This window comes from Jaculus jaculus, chromosome 7, assembly GCF_020740685.1.
Source record: "Jaculus jaculus isolate mJacJac1 chromosome 7, mJacJac1.mat.Y.cur, whole genome shotgun sequence".
In the NCBI taxonomy this organism is placed as follows: domain Eukaryota; kingdom Metazoa; phylum Chordata; class Mammalia; order Rodentia; family Dipodidae; genus Jaculus; species Jaculus jaculus.
The window spans coordinates 65,421,907-65,444,086 of record NC_059108.1 but is presented as its reverse complement, the minus strand read 5'-3'; the positions used below and the strand labels follow the sequence as shown (position 1 = coordinate 65,444,086).

The 22,180-nt window shown below is 41.7% G+C and overlaps 1 protein-coding gene across 1 annotated transcript in view; it reads left to right on the top strand.

Annotated features, from left to right (window-relative positions):
- Positions 1-22,180, top strand: part of Ankrd6 (ankyrin repeat domain 6) — a 234,434-nt gene that overhangs the window by 137,049 nt on the left and 75,205 nt on the right. The window contains exon 2 of the mRNA XM_004663640.2: positions 1,375-1,567. Coding sequence (XP_004663697.1) covers positions 1,448-1,567 — 120 coding nt within the window. The 5' untranslated portion in view covers positions 1,375-1,447. The remainder of the gene's footprint in view (positions 1-1,374; positions 1,568-22,180) is intronic.

Sequence of the window (22,180 nt, the reverse complement as noted above, 5' to 3'; positions counted from 1 at the left end):
TATTTATTTGAGAGAACGAGGAAGAGGGAGAGAGAGAGAGAGAGAGAGAGAGAGAGAAAGAGGGAATGGATGCCACTGTAAATGAACTCCAGATGCATGTGCTTGTGTATCTGGCTTACATGAGTCCTGGGTCCTTTGGCTTTGCAAGCAAGCGCCTTAACCACTAAGCTATCTCTCTAGCCCTATATTGTTATTTTTAATAAGTATATTTTAAAGTACTAATTGCCTTGTTCTCTTAGCGGTATGAATTAAATATTCCTTTTTCTGCCCTAAGTACTGTTTACCTTTGAAATTAGTAACTGTGCTTTGATTTGGTTTAATAGTGACTCTAGGAGTACTTGGGAGGAATAGCCTTTAACATAATCTTTAAAATTCTACTCATTTTGGTTATTTCATGAAAAGGGAAGCTTGAGTTTGCTGTAGTTACTACCTCAGACCCTTGCTCAACGAAGGTGCTTAGTGGTGGTTTGGGTGGCTGTGTATTTTCCTACCATTAACAAACAAGGCACACAAGAAGCTCCTCCTAAATTGGCAGAGAGCATAGTAACATTATTTTCTTTGCAAGGTAAATTGTTTAAGCAATTTGTATCCAAGAATTTGTGCCCATCTCTCCATCTGTTCCTGAATTTAGGAAAGTATATCATTTTCAAAAAATAGAAAATGAGGGCTAGAAAGATGGCTTAGCAGTTAAGTGCTTGGCTGTGAAGCCTGAGGACCCTGGTTCAAGGCTCAATTCCCCTGGGACCATGTTAGCCAGATGCACAAGGGTGTGCATGTGTCTAGAGTTCGTTTGCAGTGGCTGGAAGCCCTGGCGCACCCATTCTCTTGCTCTCTGCCCCTTTCTCTCTCTGTTGCTCTCAAATAAATAAATAAAAATAAATAAATAATCAAAGGCAAAAACTTGAGAAACCACACCTATCAGAGTCTGTGGGGTGTGGACCACTGGCACCAGCCTGCCTCGGGACTCTGCCCAGTAGCCATGGCAGACTCACAAAATCCAGCCCAGATGTGGTGAGGTCCTGCTGGTGCAGTCTGGCACTTCAAAACCAGAATAGGAATACAGAGCTAGCCTTACAGTTCTGGACAAACTATGGAGAATGGAGGGAGGAAGATGGTGGAACATTCTGCTACCTTCTATTTGCAAATTCTGTTCAAGATCTCTGCTATGTAAAGCATGCTTTTAGATGTCCTGTCTCCTCAGCTTTCCTCCCCTAAACTATACACTCAGCAGGATCCCCCTAAGGTTGGCAAAGGTATAGCCTGTCCCTGTGTGTTGAGTGACACTGATGGCTGCTTTGTTTTGTAGCCCTAGGTCCCAATGATGGTATAGTAACCAAGACATCCTCCAGTGATTATGAACATCTTTACCTGTAGGTACCAGTGGCTTTGTGTTGAGCTGAAGGAACTTGTCTACTGCTTTCCTGAGATCCTCTTTTTCTCCTAATTCATGAGCCAGCAAGATGCAGTCGCTGTGCTTTCAGAACGTCTTCTCATAGCTTCATATAAAGGCCAAGCAGAGAATGTGGTTCAGCTCATCAACAAGGGCGCCAAGGTTGCAGTTACCAAGGTAACGAGACAAAAAAACATTGTAGCCATTTGGTAGGAATAGCCTACCTCTTAGTTGTTGTCTGAACAACTATTGTTTGGTTTACAGCTCTTGAAGAACTGGCTTTTTGGGGGGGGTATGGGGAGGGGACTAAACAGATGGGTCAGTGATTAAAGACACTTGCCAGCCTGTATTCAATCTCCTAGGACCTCTGTAAATTCACTTTACAAAAATTTACTTATTTATAAGCAGAGAGAGAGAGAGAGAACGAATGGGGTTCGCCATTCCATAATCGAACCCAGATCCTTTGGCTTTGCAGGCAACATACTTTCATCACTAAGCCATCTCCCCAGCTCCTAAATTCACTTAATTTTTTTGTATTTTATTTTTATTTATTTATGAGAGAGAGAGACAGAGAGAGAATGGATGTGCCAGGGCCTCTATCCACTGCAAACAAACTCCAGATGCATGTGCCACCTTGTGTTTCTGGATTTCTTGGGTTCTGAGGAATAGAGCCTGGGTCCTTTGGCTTTTAGGCAAGTGCCCTAACCTGTAAGCCATCTCTCCAGCCACCTAAATTCACTTTTTTTTAAGTGTTTTTTTTAAAGATTTATTTTCATTTACTTATTAGAGAGAGAGAGAGAGAGAGAAAGAGAAACCTCCAGAGGCATCTGCCACCATGTGCAATCTGGCTAACGTGGGACCTGAAGAATGAAACCTGGATCCTTAAGCTTTGCAGGCATGTGCCTTAACTGCTGAACCATCTCTCCAGCCCCTAAATTCACTTTTAAGCCTGACTCATTTGCAGCACCAAGAGACCCTGTGTGCTTGCACAGCATATATGCATACACACTAAAATTTAAAAAAAGAAAGGGCTGGAGAGATTGTTGAGTGGTTAAAGTCACTTGCTTACAAAGCCTGACAACATGGGTTTGATTCTCCAGTACACATGAAAAGCCACGTGCACAAAGTGGTGCATGCATCTGTAGATTATTTGCAGTGGCAAGAGGCTCTGGCATGCCCATCCCCCTTTCTCTGCTTGCAACTAAATGTAAAACAATAATAAAATAAATAAAACTTGCTTTTGGTCCAATGGTGCTGGTTGGGGAAGAAACTAAGAAGATTAAAATTATTTTATTGTCTTCTTCCAAATGGAGAGCTTGTAATTAGTATTGAAAAATCTTTAAAATCACAATTATATTTTTTTCTCACCTACTTTTATAACCAGTGGACAAAATATTTCTTGGGAGAAGTTGCTACACAACTTACTCTGCTTACTGGGCAGAGGGTTTGTGCAGTCGGAGGAATGTAGACTAGCTCATGGTCAGGAAGCACCCCGCTGCTGTCTCACTGTCCTATTTGTACAGTGAAAACCTGGACTAGATGACTAACACAACCACTTTGGGCTCTGATTTCATTTGGGCCAGCAGCAGTGTGGGGGACATTTTGCAGGACATTGCTTTCCCCTCATCAACAGATAATACCATGGAAGACAAGGCAACATAGAGGTCAAAGGGAGTTTTGTAACAAAGCCCCAAGAAAGGAATGCTCTGGCAAAGTATACTGAAGTGTATGTGTAATCCCAGCACACGGGAGGTGGAGAATGCAAGTTTGATGGTAGTCTGGGTTACAGAGTGAGATGCTGTCTCAAAATAAGAAAGGGAAAAGATGGGCTGGAGAGATGGCTTAGTGGTTAAGTGCTTGCCAATGAAGCCTAAAGACCCCGGTTCAAGTCTCGATTCCCTAGGACCAATGTTGGCCAGATGCACAAGGGGGTGCACAAATCGGGAGTTTATTTGCATTGGCTGGAGGCCCTGGCATGTCCATTCTCTCCCTCTCTCTCTCTCTTCTCTCTCTCTCTCTCTCTCTGTCTCTCCCTCCCTGTCTCCCTCTTTCTCTCTCTGTCTGTCACTCTCAAATAAATAAATACAAATAAACAAAAAAAAATTAAAAAAGAAAGGGAAAAGAAAAGAAAAGGAGAAAGAGAGGAAGAGAAGGCAAGAGAAAAAGATGGCTGGAAAAATGGTTCAGTAGGTAGGAGCATGAGGACTTAAGAGGGCCTGATTCCACAGGACCCATGTATACAGCTGTGCATGGCCATGTCTTCTATAATCCCAGTTCTCTGGAGGAGTTGGAGATGAGATGATCATTGGGGTTCACTGGTCAGCCAGTCTGTTAAAAAAAAAATGGCAGCTCCTAGCCGGGGGTGGTGGCGCATGCCTTTAGTTCCAGCACTGAGGAGGCAGAGATAGGAGGATCACCATGAGTTTGAGGCCAGCCTGAGACTACAGAGTGAGTTCCAGGTTATCCTGGGCTACAGTGAGACCCTACCTAAAAACATAAAAAATGAAATAAAATAAAAAAGGGCTTCACTCTAGTTCACACTAACCTAGAACTCACTCTGTAGTCTCAGGCTGGCCTGGAACTCAAGCCTCTTTTTGGTTTATTGAAGCAGGATCTCACTGAAGCACAAGCTGACCTGGAACTCAGTATGAAGCCTCAGCTGACTTCAAACTCCCACCATACCACCATGCCTGGATCTAGCTTGATGCATCTTCCCCAGTGCTTATTATATTTTATTTTATTTGAGCTCAGGCTTGCTTTGAACTCATGGTAGTCCTCCTGCTCTCAGCTGGGATTATAGGTGTAAATGACTACATCTGGCCATCATTTACTCTTTTTTTGAGGTAAGGGAGGGTGTTAAGGTAGGGTCTCACTCTAGCCCAAGCTGACCAGAAATTCACTATGTAGTCTCAAGCTGGCCTTGAACTCACAGTGATCCTTCTATCTTGGCCTCACAAATGCTGGGATTAAAGGCATGCACCACCACAACCAGCCATCATTACTTTTTAAAATTTTAATTAAGTAGAAACTTTGTGAGGCTGTATTATGTGTTGGTACCATCGTTTCCCTCCTCCTTGCCCCATTCCCGAGGGCCCTCCTTAGTGAGATTCCTGGTATTCACCTTGGAGTTGTATGTAGGTTATGAGTTGTAAAAGCATAATCAGTAATTGTGAGGGGAGAAGCAATGAGTTAATGCACATCATTTACGCTTTTGTTGTTGTTTTGGTTTCTCGGGGTAGGGTTTCACTCTAGCCCAGTCTAACCTGGAATTCACCATGTAATCTCAGGATGACCTCAAACTTGCAGCAATCATCCTACCTCTGCCTCCTGAGTGCTGAATTAAAGTCATGTGCCACCACACCCAGCTCATTTACATTTTTTTTGGTTTTTCGAGGTAGGGTCTCACTCTGGTCCAGGCTGACCTGGAATTAACTCTGTAGTCTCAGGGTGGCCTTGAACTCATGGCGATCCTCCTACCTCTGCCTCCCGAGTGCTGGGATTAAAGGCGTGCGCCACCATGCCCGGCATCCAGCTCATTTACTTTTTAATACAGATGATCTTTGATTTATAAGGGAGCTATATTCTGATAGTATCATTGAAAATGTGTTTCATACACCTTACCTACTGAATATTCCACCTTAGTCATACAGCACACTGTAGGGCCACTTGTCTTGCCCATGGGAAGCTCCAGCTTGCTATTGCTACCCAACATCACAAGAGGGCCCTGTACTGTGCATTGCTAGTCCAGGTGAAGGAAGAGCCATTCCTTATTAAGAGACCATACTGCAGAAATATGTCTCATATGCTTGTATATGCTCACTCTTTTTTTTTTTTTTTTGAGATGAGAAAAGGAAAACAATCCAGACATTAGATTAGAACGCACACCTGAATTAATCTAAATACTAATGTCCTATTTGTTCTGACATATAAAAATTTAGGAAATGATAATCTGGTTTAATTTTTAAAACAAGTCAAATTAAGTTTTTTTTTATTGTTGTTGTTTGTGTTTTCGTTTTTCGAGTTAAGGTCTCACTAGCTCAGGCTGACCTAGAATTCACTATATAGTCTCAGGGTGGCCTTTGAACTCATGGCGATCCTCCTACCACTGCTTCCTGAGTGCTGGGATTAAAGGTGTAGCCACCACGCCTGGCTAAGTATGTTTCTTTTTCATGTTTTCAGTATTTATTGTAAAAAGAACAGATTTACATCATAACTATATTTTAGATGTAACTTTCAGTGGCATTAAGTACATTCATGCTATTATCCAACTGTTGTCACCACTCTCCTCTAGAACTTTTCTCACCTTTCTAGGTGCAAGCCATTCTCATTAAATGTTGACCCCCTCATTTCCTCCACTAAGCATCTGAAACCTGTGTCATTCTAGTTCCATCCCATCCAGTCCTGTGTCCTCCCCTTTCAACTTTCCCAACTTTCCCTCCCTCCCTCCTTTCTCTCTTTTCCTTTCCTTTCTTTTCCCTCTCTCCCTCCCTCCCACTCTCTCTCTCTCTCAATCTCTCTCTCTCTCTCTCTCTCTCTTTTTCTTTCTTCCTTTTGACAAGGGCTTGCTATATAGCCCTGGATAGCCAAGTATTCCCTATGTAGACCAGGCTGTCCTTGAACATGGAATGGTCTTTCTGCCTCTGCCTTCTGAGAAATATATAATCCTAGTGAGGGATTATAGGTTTGCCTTTATGTTCAGCTCATGCTATTTTTTGTCTCTATGAATTTGATGGCCTTAGGTATCTCAGAAGTGGAATAATACCACAAAACCATATTTGTCTTCTTGTAACTAGCTATTTCACATAATGTTTTCAAAGGTTTGTGTTGTAGCATTCTTCATTCCTTATTAAGTTTTAACCATCTTCTTTAAGTTTCTAGTTCCCAGGAAGTAGATGGTGGGAAAAATAGATGCCTATAAGGTTGTTGGTCAGTTAAACTTTTACTTGAGAAAATGTGTTATGAACAGCATGCTCCTTCTTCCAGAAGGTTCCATATCTGAAAAGAATTTTTAAGCTGGGTTTGGTGGTACAGGCCTGTAATACCAACTAATCATTAGACTGAGGCAGAAGGAGGGCAAATTAAAGGCCAGCCTGGGCTAAGTTCAGAACTAGCCTGGGCATACTAGTGAGACTTTGTCACAAAATACAAAATAAAAACAGGGGCTGGAGAGATGATTCAGTGGATACTGCACTTGCCTGCAAAGCCTAGTGATCTGGGTTCTATTCCCTAGACACAGAATGGCACATGCATCTGGAGTTCATTTGCAATGGCTAGAGGCCCTGGTGCTCACATTCTCTGTCTCTCTTTCCCCTTGTGTGGGTCCCTGGCTCCTCAGGAGGCCATTGCACACTGGCCCACAGAGGCATCCAGGCAACTGTGGAGCAGGGTCTTGAGTGACAATGAGTGCAACGGGAAGAAACACCTGGGAAACAGCTTCAGACAGCAGCGCGGTTTTCAAGGACTGAGTTTTTATAAGCATTAAGAGAGAGAAGGAAGAGGGTCCTAAGGGGATTGGTGGGTTCAGAGGTTGCCTGCCAATGCATATTTGGCATATGGGGAAGTTCATTCTAGCAGAAGAGGTATAGGGTAGAGTCACAGGGCGATGGGTGTGTGAAGGCTGCAGGCTGATTCCATATAAGGAGCTTCCTAGGCAACTGGCCAAAGGTCACAGGGCTATGAGCAAAGCCTAAGTCTTATCAGGATGTCCAGGTGCCCTGGGCTGGAGGGGAGGGAGTGGCCTTCCTGCCAGTCTCGGGCCCAAGATTTGTTCCAGGATCCAGGCTCACTGCAAACCCTCCCCCCTCCCCCCAGAATGGGGGAGGAGCCTTACTCCTGTCAGTCAGGGTCCTGAGCTTTGTCCTGGTTCAGGCTGCTGCTGCGACCTCTCCATAGTCTGGGGGCCTTAGTTATGTCTGATAGCTTAGGCTTGCTTTAACCCAGGGCCCTGCTTGTGTCTGACACCCTTGCAAATAAATAGTTTTTAAAAGAAAAGAAAAAAAATGAAGGGAAAGGGGAAGGAAAGGAGGAAAAGCAAAGCATTGTGGTACATAAATCTCAGAACTTGGGAGGCCGAGGAGGTAAACTGTGAGTTTAAGACTACTGAGACTTTAGAGTGAATTCTAGGTCAGCCTGGGCTAGAGAGTCCCTACCTCAAAAAAAGAGTGAGTGCTAGAGAAATGGCTTATTAAGTCACTTGCCTACAAAGGCAAATGACCTAGGTTCAATTCCCCAGGACCCATGTTAAGCCAGATGTAGTAGGTGGCACATGCATCTGGAGTTTGTTTGCAGTGGCTGGAGGCCTTTATGTACTCATTCTCTCCCTGTCTCTGTCTCTCTGTCTCTCTGTCTCTCTCTCTCTCTCTCTCTCTCACACACACACACACACACACACATCTGCCTCTTTCTCCCAAATAAATAAATAAAATGTAAAAAAATTAAAAAAGTAAAAGCAGGGCTGAGGATATAACTCAGTTGTAAAGCACTTATATGCATGAGGCTTATATTCGTGCTGTGATCAAACACCTGAGCAAACATAACTTAAGGAAGGAAAGGTTTATTTTGGCTTACAGTTTGAGGTTACAGTCTATCATTGCATGGAAGGAATAGCAGTAGAATCTTAAAGCAGCTCTTCACATTCAGTCTGCAATCAGGAAATAGAAAGAGATGAATGCTGCTGCACAGTTCTCTTTTGCCTTTCTATTCATCAGTGAGTGATGCCACTCACAGTTAGGGTGGGTCCTCCTAAATTATCTTAATCTAGAAAATCCTTCATAGTTTTTCTTGAGACTTGTTTCCATGGTGATTCTAAATCTTGTTAGTGAACAAGATTAACCATGTCAAGGCCCTATGTTCAGTCCCTAGTAACGTGTACATGTGTGCATATGCACACACATATACATGTTGTCAGTTTGTGAATAGATAATGTATATAATATAGAATGCACAAAGGTTGACTAGTCATCTCCCACTACTGAGCTTCTGCCCTTGAGGGTAGCCTGTTAACTGTTTCTTTTATTCCCTCACCCCAGGTATTTCATGCATAGACATGCAAACATACATAGTTCCATATCTTTCCCCTTTTATGCAAAATGTAGGATACTAAACATGTACTTCTTCAGTTTGCTTTTGTGAATTATGTGTAGTTGAACCATAATTGGTATATATAGTCCCCCACTGATGAACACAGGTTATGCAAATCTTCTTGCTTTAGAGATTATGCTGCAGTTATTTTGTTTTGAGCTCTTAAGCACAGACTGTGGATCATTCTCTAAATGGTAATACTGGGTGAGAGTATGTGTGTGCCTTTGTAATTTTGACAGCTGGAGCCATTCATTTTATACAGAGATTGTACTGATTTATTCAGACTCTTCCTTCTCCTCATTCCTCCCCATTTGAACTCTTCTTACTTTCCTTGGATTTTTCCCTAGGAGTCATGTATTACTGTTAGTTTGACCTCTATTCTTCTTCACTTCAGCATGGGTTCCATAGTACTTTCTCATGGAATTAAAGACCAGAGCAGGGGAATGGAATGGAAGAGGAATGAAGGAAAACCTCATATGTTCTTTTCCTTTTCTTCCTTCTATGTGCAATTATAAAAATATGGTGCCTCCTGAGACAATTTGGGAAGTTTGATCTGACTCCCAGGTATCCCCTAGATGTTCTTTTTCAAATATTTTTTTATTGATAACTTCCATAATTGTAAAGTATATCCCATGGCAATTCCCTCCCTCCCCCACTTTCCCCTTTGAAACTTCACTCTCCATCATATCCCCTCCCCCTCTCAGTCTCTCTTTTATTTTGATGTTATGATCTTTTCCTCCTATTATGATGGTCTTGTGTAGGTAGTGTTAGGCACTGTGAGGTCATGGATATCCAGACCATTTTGTAACTGGAGGAGCACGTTGTAAGGAGTCCTACCCTTCCTTTGGCTCTTACATTCTTTCTGCCACCTCTTCTGCAATGGACCCTGAGCCTTGGGAGATGTGATAGAGATGTTTCAGTGCTGAGCACTCCTCTGTTACTTCTTCTCAGCACTATGGTATCTTCTGAGTCATCCCAAGGTCACCACCATCTGAAAAGAGAAACTTCTGTAACCAAAAATAAGAGTATCATTAATATATATAAACATTAAGAGAAGTGTTTACTGGGCAATTTGGCGAGCACAGTATATACATTCATTCAGACAGCAGCAGAAGTTGCCCCCCTAGGGCTCATGACTACCCCTGTTGTAGGTTTTCAGATTCAGGGATGTATTCCCTCCCATGGAGTGGCCCTCCAGTCCAATTAGAGGGCAGCTGGTTTACCCCATAATGGACATGCCACTATTGCATTCATTGGCTCATTTAGTCTGGCTGGCCAAATATAAGGCTTGCAGTGTCCACTGTTGTGTATCTTCACTGGTGATTTCTCTCTCTCCCACTGAACTGCATGGAGTGTGGCTTTTTCCAGCTTTCTGTTAGCTGGTCTACATGGAGGAGGTTTTCAGCTCAGCTCCAGCAGGATTTCTTAGTGACCTTGAAGCCCAAGTATGTGGAGTCTTCAGCAACAGGGTCTTACTATCTATTCCTGGTGGGAAACCAAGGGTCTTGGAAATGGCTTGTAATGTTTTGGGGCATGAGGGACCTTCCTGGCCAAAAACTCACTGGAATGTATCACATCCCTGGCACTGAAATTTTTCTAGTAACAATCTATGGCTCCTGTATATTGTCCAAAAAAAGTAGGTTTCGATATGACCTATTTATATCCTCTTAAATTTTGATTAGCTTTCTCTCCAACTTTCCTTTACTCAATTTCTTCCTCTAACCTCACTTAGGCCTTTTCAACCCCATTAATCTGTTCTTCCACTTACATATATACAATACCATGGTTTTGTTATTGTTGTTTTGTTTTGTTTTATTTTTTTGAGGTAGGGTCTTACTGTAGCTCAGGCTGACCTGGAATTCACTATGTAGTCTCAGGGTGGCCTCAAACTCATGGCAGTCCTCCTAATTCTGCCTCTTGAGTGCTGGGATTAAGTGTGGGCCACCACACCTTGCTTCCCCTGTATGTTCTTAACACAAGCACTGGAGCTTACATAAGTTGTTTCAACCCCCTGATTCCATTGGCTTTGTGGAACATTGTGTTCCATTAAAAATATGAGGACATTGTGGGTATGTAGTTATATATGAGGCTACACACAATATATACAGTTTGTTGAGGTTCTGGGGATTGACCTCCAGTGAAGCCTCAGTATTGCAGGCATGTGCTAACCATCAGCTTATTCCACTATTGCTGCTTTAGTTTTGTAACAACTACACACATTTCTTGTGAGAGGAAAATTTCAACTGGTAAAACTTGGGCTTTTCTAGTTAGTTTATCAGCAGGAATCATTAAAGAAACCGGTGGGGGTGGGTGGAGGAAGAAACCTGTGGTAAATCTGATCAACACTTGTAAAATAAAGATGTGTTAAGATTTTATTTAGAGACTTCCTGTTAAGATGGCGGTGTAGGCACCAAAGCAGCCTTGGGGGGGGGGGAAGACCAAAACAACTCAGCAAAATACACACTTTTACTAAAAAGTGAGATGTATAGGAAATTGAAATGGCAGCGGAGAAGTAGAAGAGATCCAGAGCATCCAGAGCCTGCACAGGATGGCTAAAGCAGCCCTGGCAGGTCCACTGGCTGCAGTGGCAGCACACCACAAAGCTGCCAGGCTCGGCTTGAGCTGCAGGAAAAGCCAGGTGAGGGGAGCTTCCATTCGCACTGGGGCTCCCTGCAAACTCCAAAAATGTGAAGGGAGAGCGGCAGTGAGTAATGGAGGAGTAGATCACAAGGTAGAAGAACACGCGGAATAGCGAGAGAACTGGAGCAGCATTGGCTCCCTCCCTTCCCCCACCACCTGTGCCCAGCTCCAGTGAACAGAGCAGCGGTCCTGGTATCTAGCCACACCAACTTGAGCCGACAGCAGGACCCAAGCAGGAGTAGAGTCCGCCAGCAACTTCAGTGGCTCTGGCACTGGCAACAGCGGCCACAGCAACGATGGATGCAGCAGCGGCATCTTCAGCGACAGATCCAGCAGCTGCAGCTTCAGCAGCAGCAATGGCAGCTCCAGCAGCGGCAGCTTCAGAGGCAGCAGCAGCGGATCCAGCAGAGCAGCTTCAGCAACAGCAGTAGCAGTTCCAGCAGCAGGGGTGCCGATCTGCAGGGCCACAGTTCCCAGGCTCAGTTTGCCCTGCAGGAAAAGCCAGTGCCCAGCTCCAGAAATCAGAACAGCAGCCCAATGACCCAGCCAGCAACTTGACTGAGACGAAAATCATCCAAAAAGGTAACTGGGATTGCACCAGGGAAGGGTCTCACTTGGTCACAAGCCTACTTGGAACCCTCAACAGACCAGAAATCTTAACCACTTTGTTGATAGAGGATCTGGTGGTTATGAAACCTACTCTTACATAAATACTCGGTGCTGTTTTTGATTGAATGTGTACAGTGTTCAGTTAAATTTTAGAATTTACATATATTTTATTTGACTCAGCCTACTTGAATACTCCCATAGCAGGCAAATTCAACCCCTAGGGACACCTTTGTAAAAATTCTGAGAGTCTTAAGAGCCACACCTAATACCTTAAGCTCCTACCCTGAAGATATATAACATCAGATCAATTGATACAGCTAAGAATACCTAGCTAGCTAGAAAAACCAAGCATTAACTTAATCCAAGATGCAAAAATATATACATTATAACACAAGAAACACTAAAAAGCAAGACAATATAAATCCACCTAAAAGTATTAATGCATCAGAAATGACCTTCAGTGAGAATGAGTTAGAGGAAATGCCTGAGAAAGATTTCAAAAGAATGATTGTAAATATGTTCAAAGAAGTCCAAGAACAAATCAAAGGAGTCAAAGAGGAAATCAAAGAAAATTAGAGAAGAAATCAAAGGAATCAAAGATGACGCAGGACACCAATTCATGAAATAAAGAAGGCAATACAAGACATAAATAAGGAAATAGAAATAATAAAGAAAAACCAGTCAGAATTACTAGCAATGAAGAACACAGTTAATGAAATAAAAAACTCTGTAGAAAATCTCACCAGTAGAATTGATGAAGGAGAGGACAGAATATCTAAGCTAGAAGACCAGGTGGCAGATCTAATACAGTCCCACGAAGAGAAAGACTAATAGAAAAGTATGAATGGGAATTTCAAGATATTTGGGACTCTACGAAAAGATCAAATATAAGAATTCAAGGCATAGTAGAAGGAGAAGAATTTCACTCCAAAAGCATAGTAAGCATCTTCAACAAAATCATAGAAGAAAACTTTCCCCAAATTGGGAAAGAGGTGCCAGTGAAGATACAGGAAGCCTTTAGAACTCCAGGCAGACAAAACCTGGAAAGAACCTCTCCTCACCATATTATAATCAAACTACCAAACATACGAACCAAAGAAAAAATATTGAAAGCAGTTAGAGAGAAAAATCAAGTTTCCTACAAAGGCAAGCCCATTAGGATTACATCAGATTACTCAACACAAACTTTAAAAGCCAGAAGGGCTTAGAGTGATGTATTCCAAGTTCTGAAAGATAACAACTGCCAACCAAGGTTACTTTATCCTGCAAAGCTATCCATTCAAATAGACGGAAAAGCCTTGGAAAAAGAAGAACAAGGTAAACCAAAAATCAGTAGATGGGAAGAAATAATAAAGATTAGGGCAGAAATTAATGAAATAGAAACAAACAAACAAAAAAAAAATCCAGAGAATTAATGAAACAAAGAGTTGGTACTTTGAAAGGATAAACAAGATTGACAAACTGCTAGCAAATCTAACCAAAAGAAAGAGAGAAGACACACAAATTAATAAAATTAGAGATGAAAAAGGTAACATCACAACAGATTTCAGAGAAATTAAAAAATCATAGGGACATACTATGAAAGCATATACTCCACAAAGTATGAAAATCTGAAAGAAATTGATGATTTCCTTGATTTATATGACCTACTTAAATTAAATCAAGATGACATTAATCACTTAAATAGACCTATAACAAGAATCGAGACCCGAACAGTTATTAATAATCTCCCAACTAAAAAAAGCCCAGGCCCAGATGGATTCACTGCTGAATTTACCAGACATTCAAGGAAGAGCTAACACCATTGCTTCTTAAGCTTTTCCAGGAAATAGAAAAAGAAGGAATTCTACCAAACTCCTTCTATGAAGCCAGCATCACCCTAATACCAAAACCAGGCAAAGATAGAACAAAAAAAGAAAATTACAGACCAATCTCCCTCATGAACATAGATGCAAAAATTCTCAACAAAATATTGGCAAACAGAATACAAGAATATATCAGAAAGATCATTCATCCTGACCAAGTAGGCTTTATCCCAGAGATGCAGGGATGGTTCAATATACGCAAATCTATAAATGTAATACATTATATAAATGGGTGGAAGAACAAAAATCACATGATCATCTCATTAAATGCAGAGAAAGCATTTGACAAAATCCAACATCCCTTCATGATAAAAGTCCTCCAGAGACTGGGAATAGAAGGAACATATCTCAATATAATAAAAGCTATTTATGACAAGCCTACAGCCAGCATGTTACTAAATGGGGAAAAGCTGGAAGCTTTTCCACTAAAATCAGGAACAAGACAAGGGTGCCCACTGTCCCCACTTTTATTTAATATAGTTCTTGGGCTGGGGAGATGGCTTAGCGGTTAAGCACTTGCCTGTGAAGCCTAAGGACCCCGGTTCGAGGCTTGATTCCCCAGGACCCACGTTAGCCAGATGCACAAGGGGGCGCACACATCTGGAGTTCATTTGCAGTGGCTGGAGGCCCTGGCATGCTCATTCTCCCCCCCTCCCTCTCTCTCTCTCTCTCTGTATGTCTCTTTCTCTCTCACACACACTCAAATAAATAAATAAAATGAACAACAAAAAAAATTTAAAAAAATATATATATATATAGTTCTGGAAGTCTTAGCCATAGCAATAAGTCAAGTGACACACATAAAAAGGATACAAATTGGAAGGAAGAGATCAAGTTATCATTATTTGCAGATGACATGATTTTGTACATAAAGGACCCTAAACACTCTACTAGCAAACTATTAGAGCTGATAAAAACCTACAGCCATGTAGCAGGATACAAAATAAATACACAGAAGTCAGTAGCCTTCATATATGCTAACAATAAACACACAGAGGATGAAATCAGAGAATCATTCCCATTCACAATTACATCAAAAAATAAATAAATAAATAAAGTACCTTGGAATAAAGCTAACCAAGGAAGTAAAGAATCTCTACAATGAGAACTTTAAAACTCAAGCGAGAAATTACAGAAGACACTAGAAACTGGAAAAACATTCCTTGTTCCTGGATTGGAAGAATCAATATTGTGAAAATAGCAATCTTACCAAAAGCAATCTACACATTTAATGCAATCCCTATCAAAATTCCAAAGACATTCTTCATGGAAATAGAAAAACCTATCCAAAAATTCATTTGGAATCACAAAAAAACTTGAATATCTAAAATAATCCAGGCAACAAAAATAAGGCTGGTGGTATCACCATACCGGATTTTAACCTATATTACAGAGCCATAGTAACAAAAACAGCGTGGTACTGGCACAAAAACAGACATGTAGAAAAACGGAACAGAATAGAGGACCCAGATGTAAGTTCAGGTAGCTATAGCCACCTGATATTCAATAAAAGTGCCAAAAATACTCATTGGAGAATGACAGCCTCTTCAGCAAATGGTGTTGGGAAAACTGGATATATATCTGCAGAAGGGTGAAAATTGATTCTTCTCTCTCTCTCCATGCATAAGAATTAAGTCCAAATGGATTAAAGACCTTAACATCAGACCTGAAACTCTGAAACTGCTAGAGGCAAATATAGGGGAAACCCTTCAACATATTGGTCATGGCAAAGACTTTCTGAATACAACCCTAATTGCTCAGGCAATAAAACCACAGATTAATCACTGGGACCTCATGAAATTACAAAGATTTTGCACTGCAAAGGACACAGTGAAAAAAGCAAAGAGGCAACCTACAGAATGGGACAAAATCTTCGCCAGCTATATATCTGATAGAGGATTACTATCTAGGATATACAAAGAACTCAAAAGGTTAAATAATAAGGAATCAAATAAGCCAATCAAAAAATGGGCTATGGAGCTAAATAGAGCATTCTCAAAGGAAGAAATACGAATGGCATAGAAGCAGCTAAAAAAATGTTCTACGTCACTAGTCATCAGGGAAATGCAGATTAAAACTACATCCATCTCACTCCTGTCAGATTGGCTACCATCATGAAAACAAATGATCATAAATGTTGGCGGGGATGTGGAAAAATAGGAACCCTTCTATACTGCTGGTGGGAATGCAATGTGGTCCAGCCATTGTGGAAATCAGTGTGGAAGTTCCTAAAACAGCTAAAGATTGATCTACCATATGACCCAGCTATAGCACTCCTAGGCTTATATCCTAAGGAGTCATCTCATTCCTTAGAAGTACGTGCTCAACCATGTTTATTGCTGCTCAATTCATAGTAGCTGGGAAGTGGAACTAGCCTAGATGTCCCTCAAATGACGAGTGGGTATTGAAGATGTGGCACATTTATACAATGGAGTTCTACTCAGCAGTTAAAAAAAAAAAGTTATGAAATTTGTAGAAAAATAAATGGATCTGGAAAGGATTATACTAAGTGAGGTAACCCAGGCCCAGAAAGTGAAGCGCCATGTTCTCCCTTATATGTGGATCCTAGCTACAGATGATTGGGCTTCTGTGTGAGAAGGAAACTACTTAGTAGCAGAGGCCAGTAAGTTAAAAAGGAGATATAAAGGGAAGAGAAAGGAAGGAAGGAGGTTACTTAATAGGTTGGTATTGTATATATGTAAGTAGAATGATTGAGATGGTGAGGTAGTATGATGGAGAATGGAATTTCAAAGGGGAAAGTGCAGGAGAGGAGGGTATTACCATGGGATATTTTTTATAACATGGAAAATGTTAATAAAGATTGTGAAAAGATTAAAAAAATGTTAAAAACTCAAAGAAATGATTTTATTTAGTTCATTAATAAGGAAACCATTGAGACTTACAACTGGTTCAAAGGAAATTTTTAAGAAATCATATGTAGATCATCAGTGACATCTTTTCTTTTTCTTTTATATTTTGGATTTATGAGATCGTATCTCTCTCTAGTTCCGGCTAACCTAGAATTCACTATGTAGTCTCAGGGTGGCCTCATACTCACAGCAATCCTCCTACCTCTGAGTCCTGAGTGCTGGGATTAAAGGTGTGTGCTACCATACCTGGCTTCATTTATTTTTTGGGGGGCCAGGGTTTGAGGTAGGGTCTCACTCTAGCCCAGGCTGACCTGGAATTCACTACGGAGTCTCAGGCTGGCCTTGAACTCACAGCAATTCTCCTACCTCTGCCTCCCGATTGCTGGGATTAAAGGTATATGCCACCACGCCCAGCATTTATTTTTTAATTTTAATCTTTAAATTATGATGTTACATATGACAGTTTATCATTGTGATTACATTTAAGCCCACAAAGCTCAGTGGCATTAAGTACATTCACCTTTCGTTTTTCTTTTTTTTTTTTTTTTTTTTCAAGGTAGGGTCTCACTCTGGTCCAGGCTGACCTGGAATTAACTCTGTCATCTCAGGGTGGCCTTGAACTCATGGCAATCCTCCTACCTCTGCCCCCCGAGTGCTGGGATTAAAGGCATTCGCCACCACGCCCGGCTTCGTTTTTCTTTTTTTAAAAATATCTTTTAAATTTATTTATTTTGAGAGAGAGACAGAAAGAGGCAAAAAGAGAGAATGGGTAGCCAGGGCCTCAGTCAGCCTCTATGAACAAACTCCAGATGCATGCGCCCCCTTATGCATATCTGCATCTGGCTTATGTGGTACCTGGAGATTGAAACATGAATTCCTAGGCTTTGCTGGCAAGCACCTTAACTGCTAAGCCATCTCTCCAAACCTAAAAAGTATTTTTATTTATTTATTTGCAAGCAGAGAGAGAGAGAAATAATGAGAGAGAATGAGCATAACAGGACCTCCAGCTGCTGCAAATGAACTCCAGACGCATGTACTATCTGTGCATCTGGCTTTACATGGGTCCTGAGGAATAGAACACAGGTTGTTAGGCTCTGTAGGCAAGCACCTTAACCACAGAGCCATCGCTCCAGTCCTATAGTTACTTGTTGTTCAACCATCTCTGTACAATTTGTTTCCAAACTTTTCTCACATTGCAACCATCTATACAATTCATATCCAGAACTTTTCTCACATCTCCAAGCTAAAACTTTGTATGTATTGGAAACTAACTCATTATCCTCTCCCTTGAGCCTGCCATTCTCCTTTGTCTCTTTGAAGTTGTCACACATTTTTAAAGTCACAATTTTTACTAACAGTAGAAGTGATGAATCACATTTGCCTTCTCTATAAGCCTAGCCCAGGTTATTACCCTTCTCAAGCCTTCATTTCCTAGTGTGAAGTTGCCATCATAGCATCCAGCTCAGTGATTTATTTTGAGGATTGATTTAATCCACTCATGGAGCTTCATATGGAATGACTCTTCCCTCTGGTGTCTGTTGCTCTAAAAGGTTCCTTTGGGTCAGCAGTTTCCAGTGTTGACTGCAAGTATATTCATTTGGACAGCCTTAAAAACACATTGCCCTAGCATGTGTCCAGATACTCTGAGCTTGAGAAGTTCCCAAATATTCAGAAAGTGAACCACACACCCCTTTCATTCTCTCCTCTTCCTTTGGTGGAAGAAGTGTCCCCTCCAATTAAGAGGAATAATGTAAGAATTGATGTGAAGGGACTGACATGAATCTACATAGGCCTGTGGGGAGATACACTATAATTGAGGAGATCAAACCTACTCAGAACCTGAAGTATGGACCTCAAACAGACTGGAGCCTCTTTGGGCACTACTGTTGAAATGGAATCCTGAAATTGGTTCCAATTGTCTTAGCTGTTCTCCCTTGCTTCTCCCTGTGGTAAGGAATTTGTGGGAGTGTTATCTGCTCTCCACGGCCTTTCCTGGGTGCTCTATGCTCCCCTGGAGAAGGCCTGTCTTTGTTAGTTGGTATCAGTGAGGATTGAGATAGTCTTGTTTGTCCTCCATCTTCTTCCCCAGCTCTGGGCAGACCTAATAGAAACACTGGTCCAGAGGCCCAGCTAGAGTTTGGGTGTTCTATTAGGGAGCTATCCATCTCCTTCTGCTATTTTAGTTAGGGTTGTTATGTTTACTTAGCAGACTGCACAACTAAGCATTTTGTTACCCAGGTAAAGTACCAATAAAACTGTAGTTCCAAAGCATGTAGGTTCTTAGTCCTCCCAGGTCCTAAACTAATCACTCTGTTTAAGATGTTGTGGGGCAGCTGGGTATCAGAATTTAAAAATATTCCCTAAATACCTGTACCTTTCCAGAACAAAATGCATTGGGGGATTACTCATTTCCATGTCAGCATGTTGTAAGATTCCAAAGCTTCATGCTCCCAAACCATGGTTGATGAATGTGACACAATGAGAATACCAAGAAGGAAATTTGCTTCAGAAGCTGCTGAGCTGCTTATTTGGGCCCCCTCTCAGAACCAGGACAGGTAGTCTGCTGCTGAATCCTGTTAGACCCTCTTTGTACCTTCCTTCTTTCTACTACTGCTTTGGTTTTAGAGAATAAATTAAATCCAGAACATATTTGAAGACTGAAAATGCTTTCTCAGCATGTTGGCTGTTTCTAGGAGGAGTTGGCTGTTGTGGTTTTGTTCTTAAACCAGTGCTCGAGAGTAACTGGCTGAGTGGGCAGCAGCAAGGTCTGTTTTGCTTTGAGCTCTGGTTTCCATTGAGCAGAACAATACAGAGGAAAAGATGCACTGTGATCAAGTGAAATGTATTCCAAGCTGGGAAGGCTTGGCAGCAATAATCACTGTAACCTGAAAATCTCCAGTTCTAGTTCAGGCTGCTATAGCAATATACCTTCTGTATATGTGCTGCTCAGACAACAGACATTGGAATCTGTGGACTCAGTTGAGGATCAAAAATATTTTGAAAACCTAGGGGCTGGAGAGTTGGCTTAGTAGTTAAGGCACTTGTCTGCAAAGCCAAAGGGCTCAGGTTTCTTTCTCCAGGACTTATGTATGCACAAGGTGGCACATGTGTCTGCATGTGTACATATATGTATTGCATATGTGTTTGAATGTGTGTATTCATGTGCATGTGTGTGCTCGCACATGTGTGGGTGTATGTGTGGAGACCAGAGTTTAGCATCAGGTACCTTAGTCTCTTTCCATCTTGTTCTTTGAGTGGGAGTGGGGGTGGGGTGGGGAACATGTATCTTACGGAACCTACAACTCACTTATTTGGCTACACAAGGTAGCCAGTCACCCTTCAGGATTCTTTGCCTCTGCCTCCCCAGCAGGGATTACAAGGATTGCCATTATACCCAGAATTTATATGGTCATGTATTACTCATCTAAATAGACAAAACAGCCAGGTGTGGTGGTGCATGCCTTTAATCCCCGTACTGGGGAGGCAGAGATAGGAGGATCACCCTGAGTTCCAGGCCACCCTAAGACTACATAGTGAATTCCAGGTCAGCCTGAGCTAGAGTGAGACCCTACCTCAAAAAACAAAACAAAACAAAAAAACAAAACAAAACAAAAAACATGACAAAGTTCATATCCCATAAGGAAAGAAAGCCCCTTAAGTTGAATTATAAGCCTGAGAAGTTTTTTCTTTGTTTGTTTGTTGGTTGACTGGTTGGTTGGTTTTTTTTTTTGCATATATAAATATAAATATGTATATATAATTCTAGGCAGTTGAAACTTTCAAGGAATACTGCCAATGGTCAGAGGGCCTTTGGGACACCTAGGAAAGTGGGGCTTTTTTGTCATTTAAAGCCTGAGGGAAGATCTCCAAGGTCCCAATTGCACATTTGCCACAAATGAGATTTCAGGCCTTGAGAACTTATTTACATCATCCAAATTAATCTCTCAAAGAAGTTTCTCTGTCCAAAAGTTAAATTTCTAACATATACACCTTGCACGTTAGTCTTCAGGTGCACTGTTAGAGTGACTTAGGTCACTGACAGCAAATATTTACTGTCAGTATGAAAGACCTTCCCTTTAGTAAGTAGGATCCAGATTTCCTAAATAAGAGCCATGAGCTGTGACTTGGCTGGAGAAGTGGCTAGGATCATGACGCAGTTGCTCAGCCCTCACTGGAGTATATAGATAGTGGAACCTTCTTTCTATAAGTTGTGGTTCTCAAGTGACCCAGAGTCCCTCTACCTGGGTCTGGCCACTCTATATTTCTCCAATATAGATGCTTTGGTTTGCTCTTGAGGAGGAGGCTTAGCCTCCGTGTCTGAGTATATACTGGGAAATGGAGTGTATTTTGAGCTGGTTACCTTTGTATGGACTCTTGTCATCTTCACTGGTGTGAGATTGCTATCTTTATTTATTTATTTATTTTTGGTTTTTCAAGGTAGGGTCTCACTCTGGCCCAGACTGACCTGGAATTCACTATGGAGTCTCAGGGTGGCCTGGAACTCATGGCGATCCTCCTACCTCTGCCTCCCGAGTGCTGGGATTAAAGGCGTGCGCCACCACGCCCGGCGAGATTGCTATTTTACAACTACTGTAAGTTGGCGTCTTTGAAATAAGTAGCATGTTTTGTTCCTTATGCCTTTTATACCTATACCTATTGGTATAATTTATGGGTCATTAGCTGGAATGGGAGTCATTGTCCCATGCAGCAGTTGTTCAGGAGTCCATCCCCCAGGGCTCAACCTGCCCAAACACAGCATCATTCCAGGCCTGTGCCCAGAATTGTTGATCGTGGGGTTACTTTTCTGTAGCTGTTGCTTGACAACATCTCAAGGCCTAATTGCTGCCTAGTTTCCTGGAAGTAATGAATCTTGAACCTCTGCCATGTGGGAAGGCTGAAGGAGGAATGAAGGATATATTTCCTGAAACCCTTCTGGTCTCCTAACTAGGGCATCCTGATAACCACAATCAGAAACAGCAGCTTTAAAGATGTCAAGCAAGTCACCTCTTCCTCTCAGGGTGGCCTTGAACTCAAAGTGATCCTCCTACCTGTGCCTCACAAATGCTGGGATTAAAGGCATGTGCCACCACACCCACCTTGTCTAGACTTTCTTTTTTTTCTTGGAGGGTGTGTGAAGATGTTTCACTTTAGTGCTGAACTCTCCACTGTCATTTCTTTTTAGTTTTTTGAGGTAGGGTCTCACTCTATCCCAGGATAACCTGGAATTCACTATGTAGTCTAAGGGTAGCCTAGAACTCATGGCAATCCTCCTACCTTTGCCTCCCGAGTGCTGGGATTAAAGGCATGCACCACCACACCTAGCTTACTGTCATTTCTTCTTAGCAAGTTTATGAGTTTTGAATCTCCCCAGTGTAAAGAGAAGTTTCTGTAACAAAAGTGAGAGTAGCATTATTAAATGGATATAAACAAGTATTTAGAGGGTAGTTTGGTGGGCATGATACATCCATTTGCCAGGTAGTAGGTTCACCCTAGGGCTTTTGACCTGTCCAGCCATAGGCTTCTGATTAAATTTTCAGTACCAGGTGTAAATTTATTCCCATGGAATAAATTTACAAGGGGACACTGGCTATAATACCCATAAGTCTACCCCCAACAATCACAGTGATCCTCCTACCTGTGCCTCACAAGTGCTGGGATTAAAGGCATGTGCCACCACACCCTCCTTGTCTAGACTTCTTTTTTTATTTTTCAACATATATATTACTA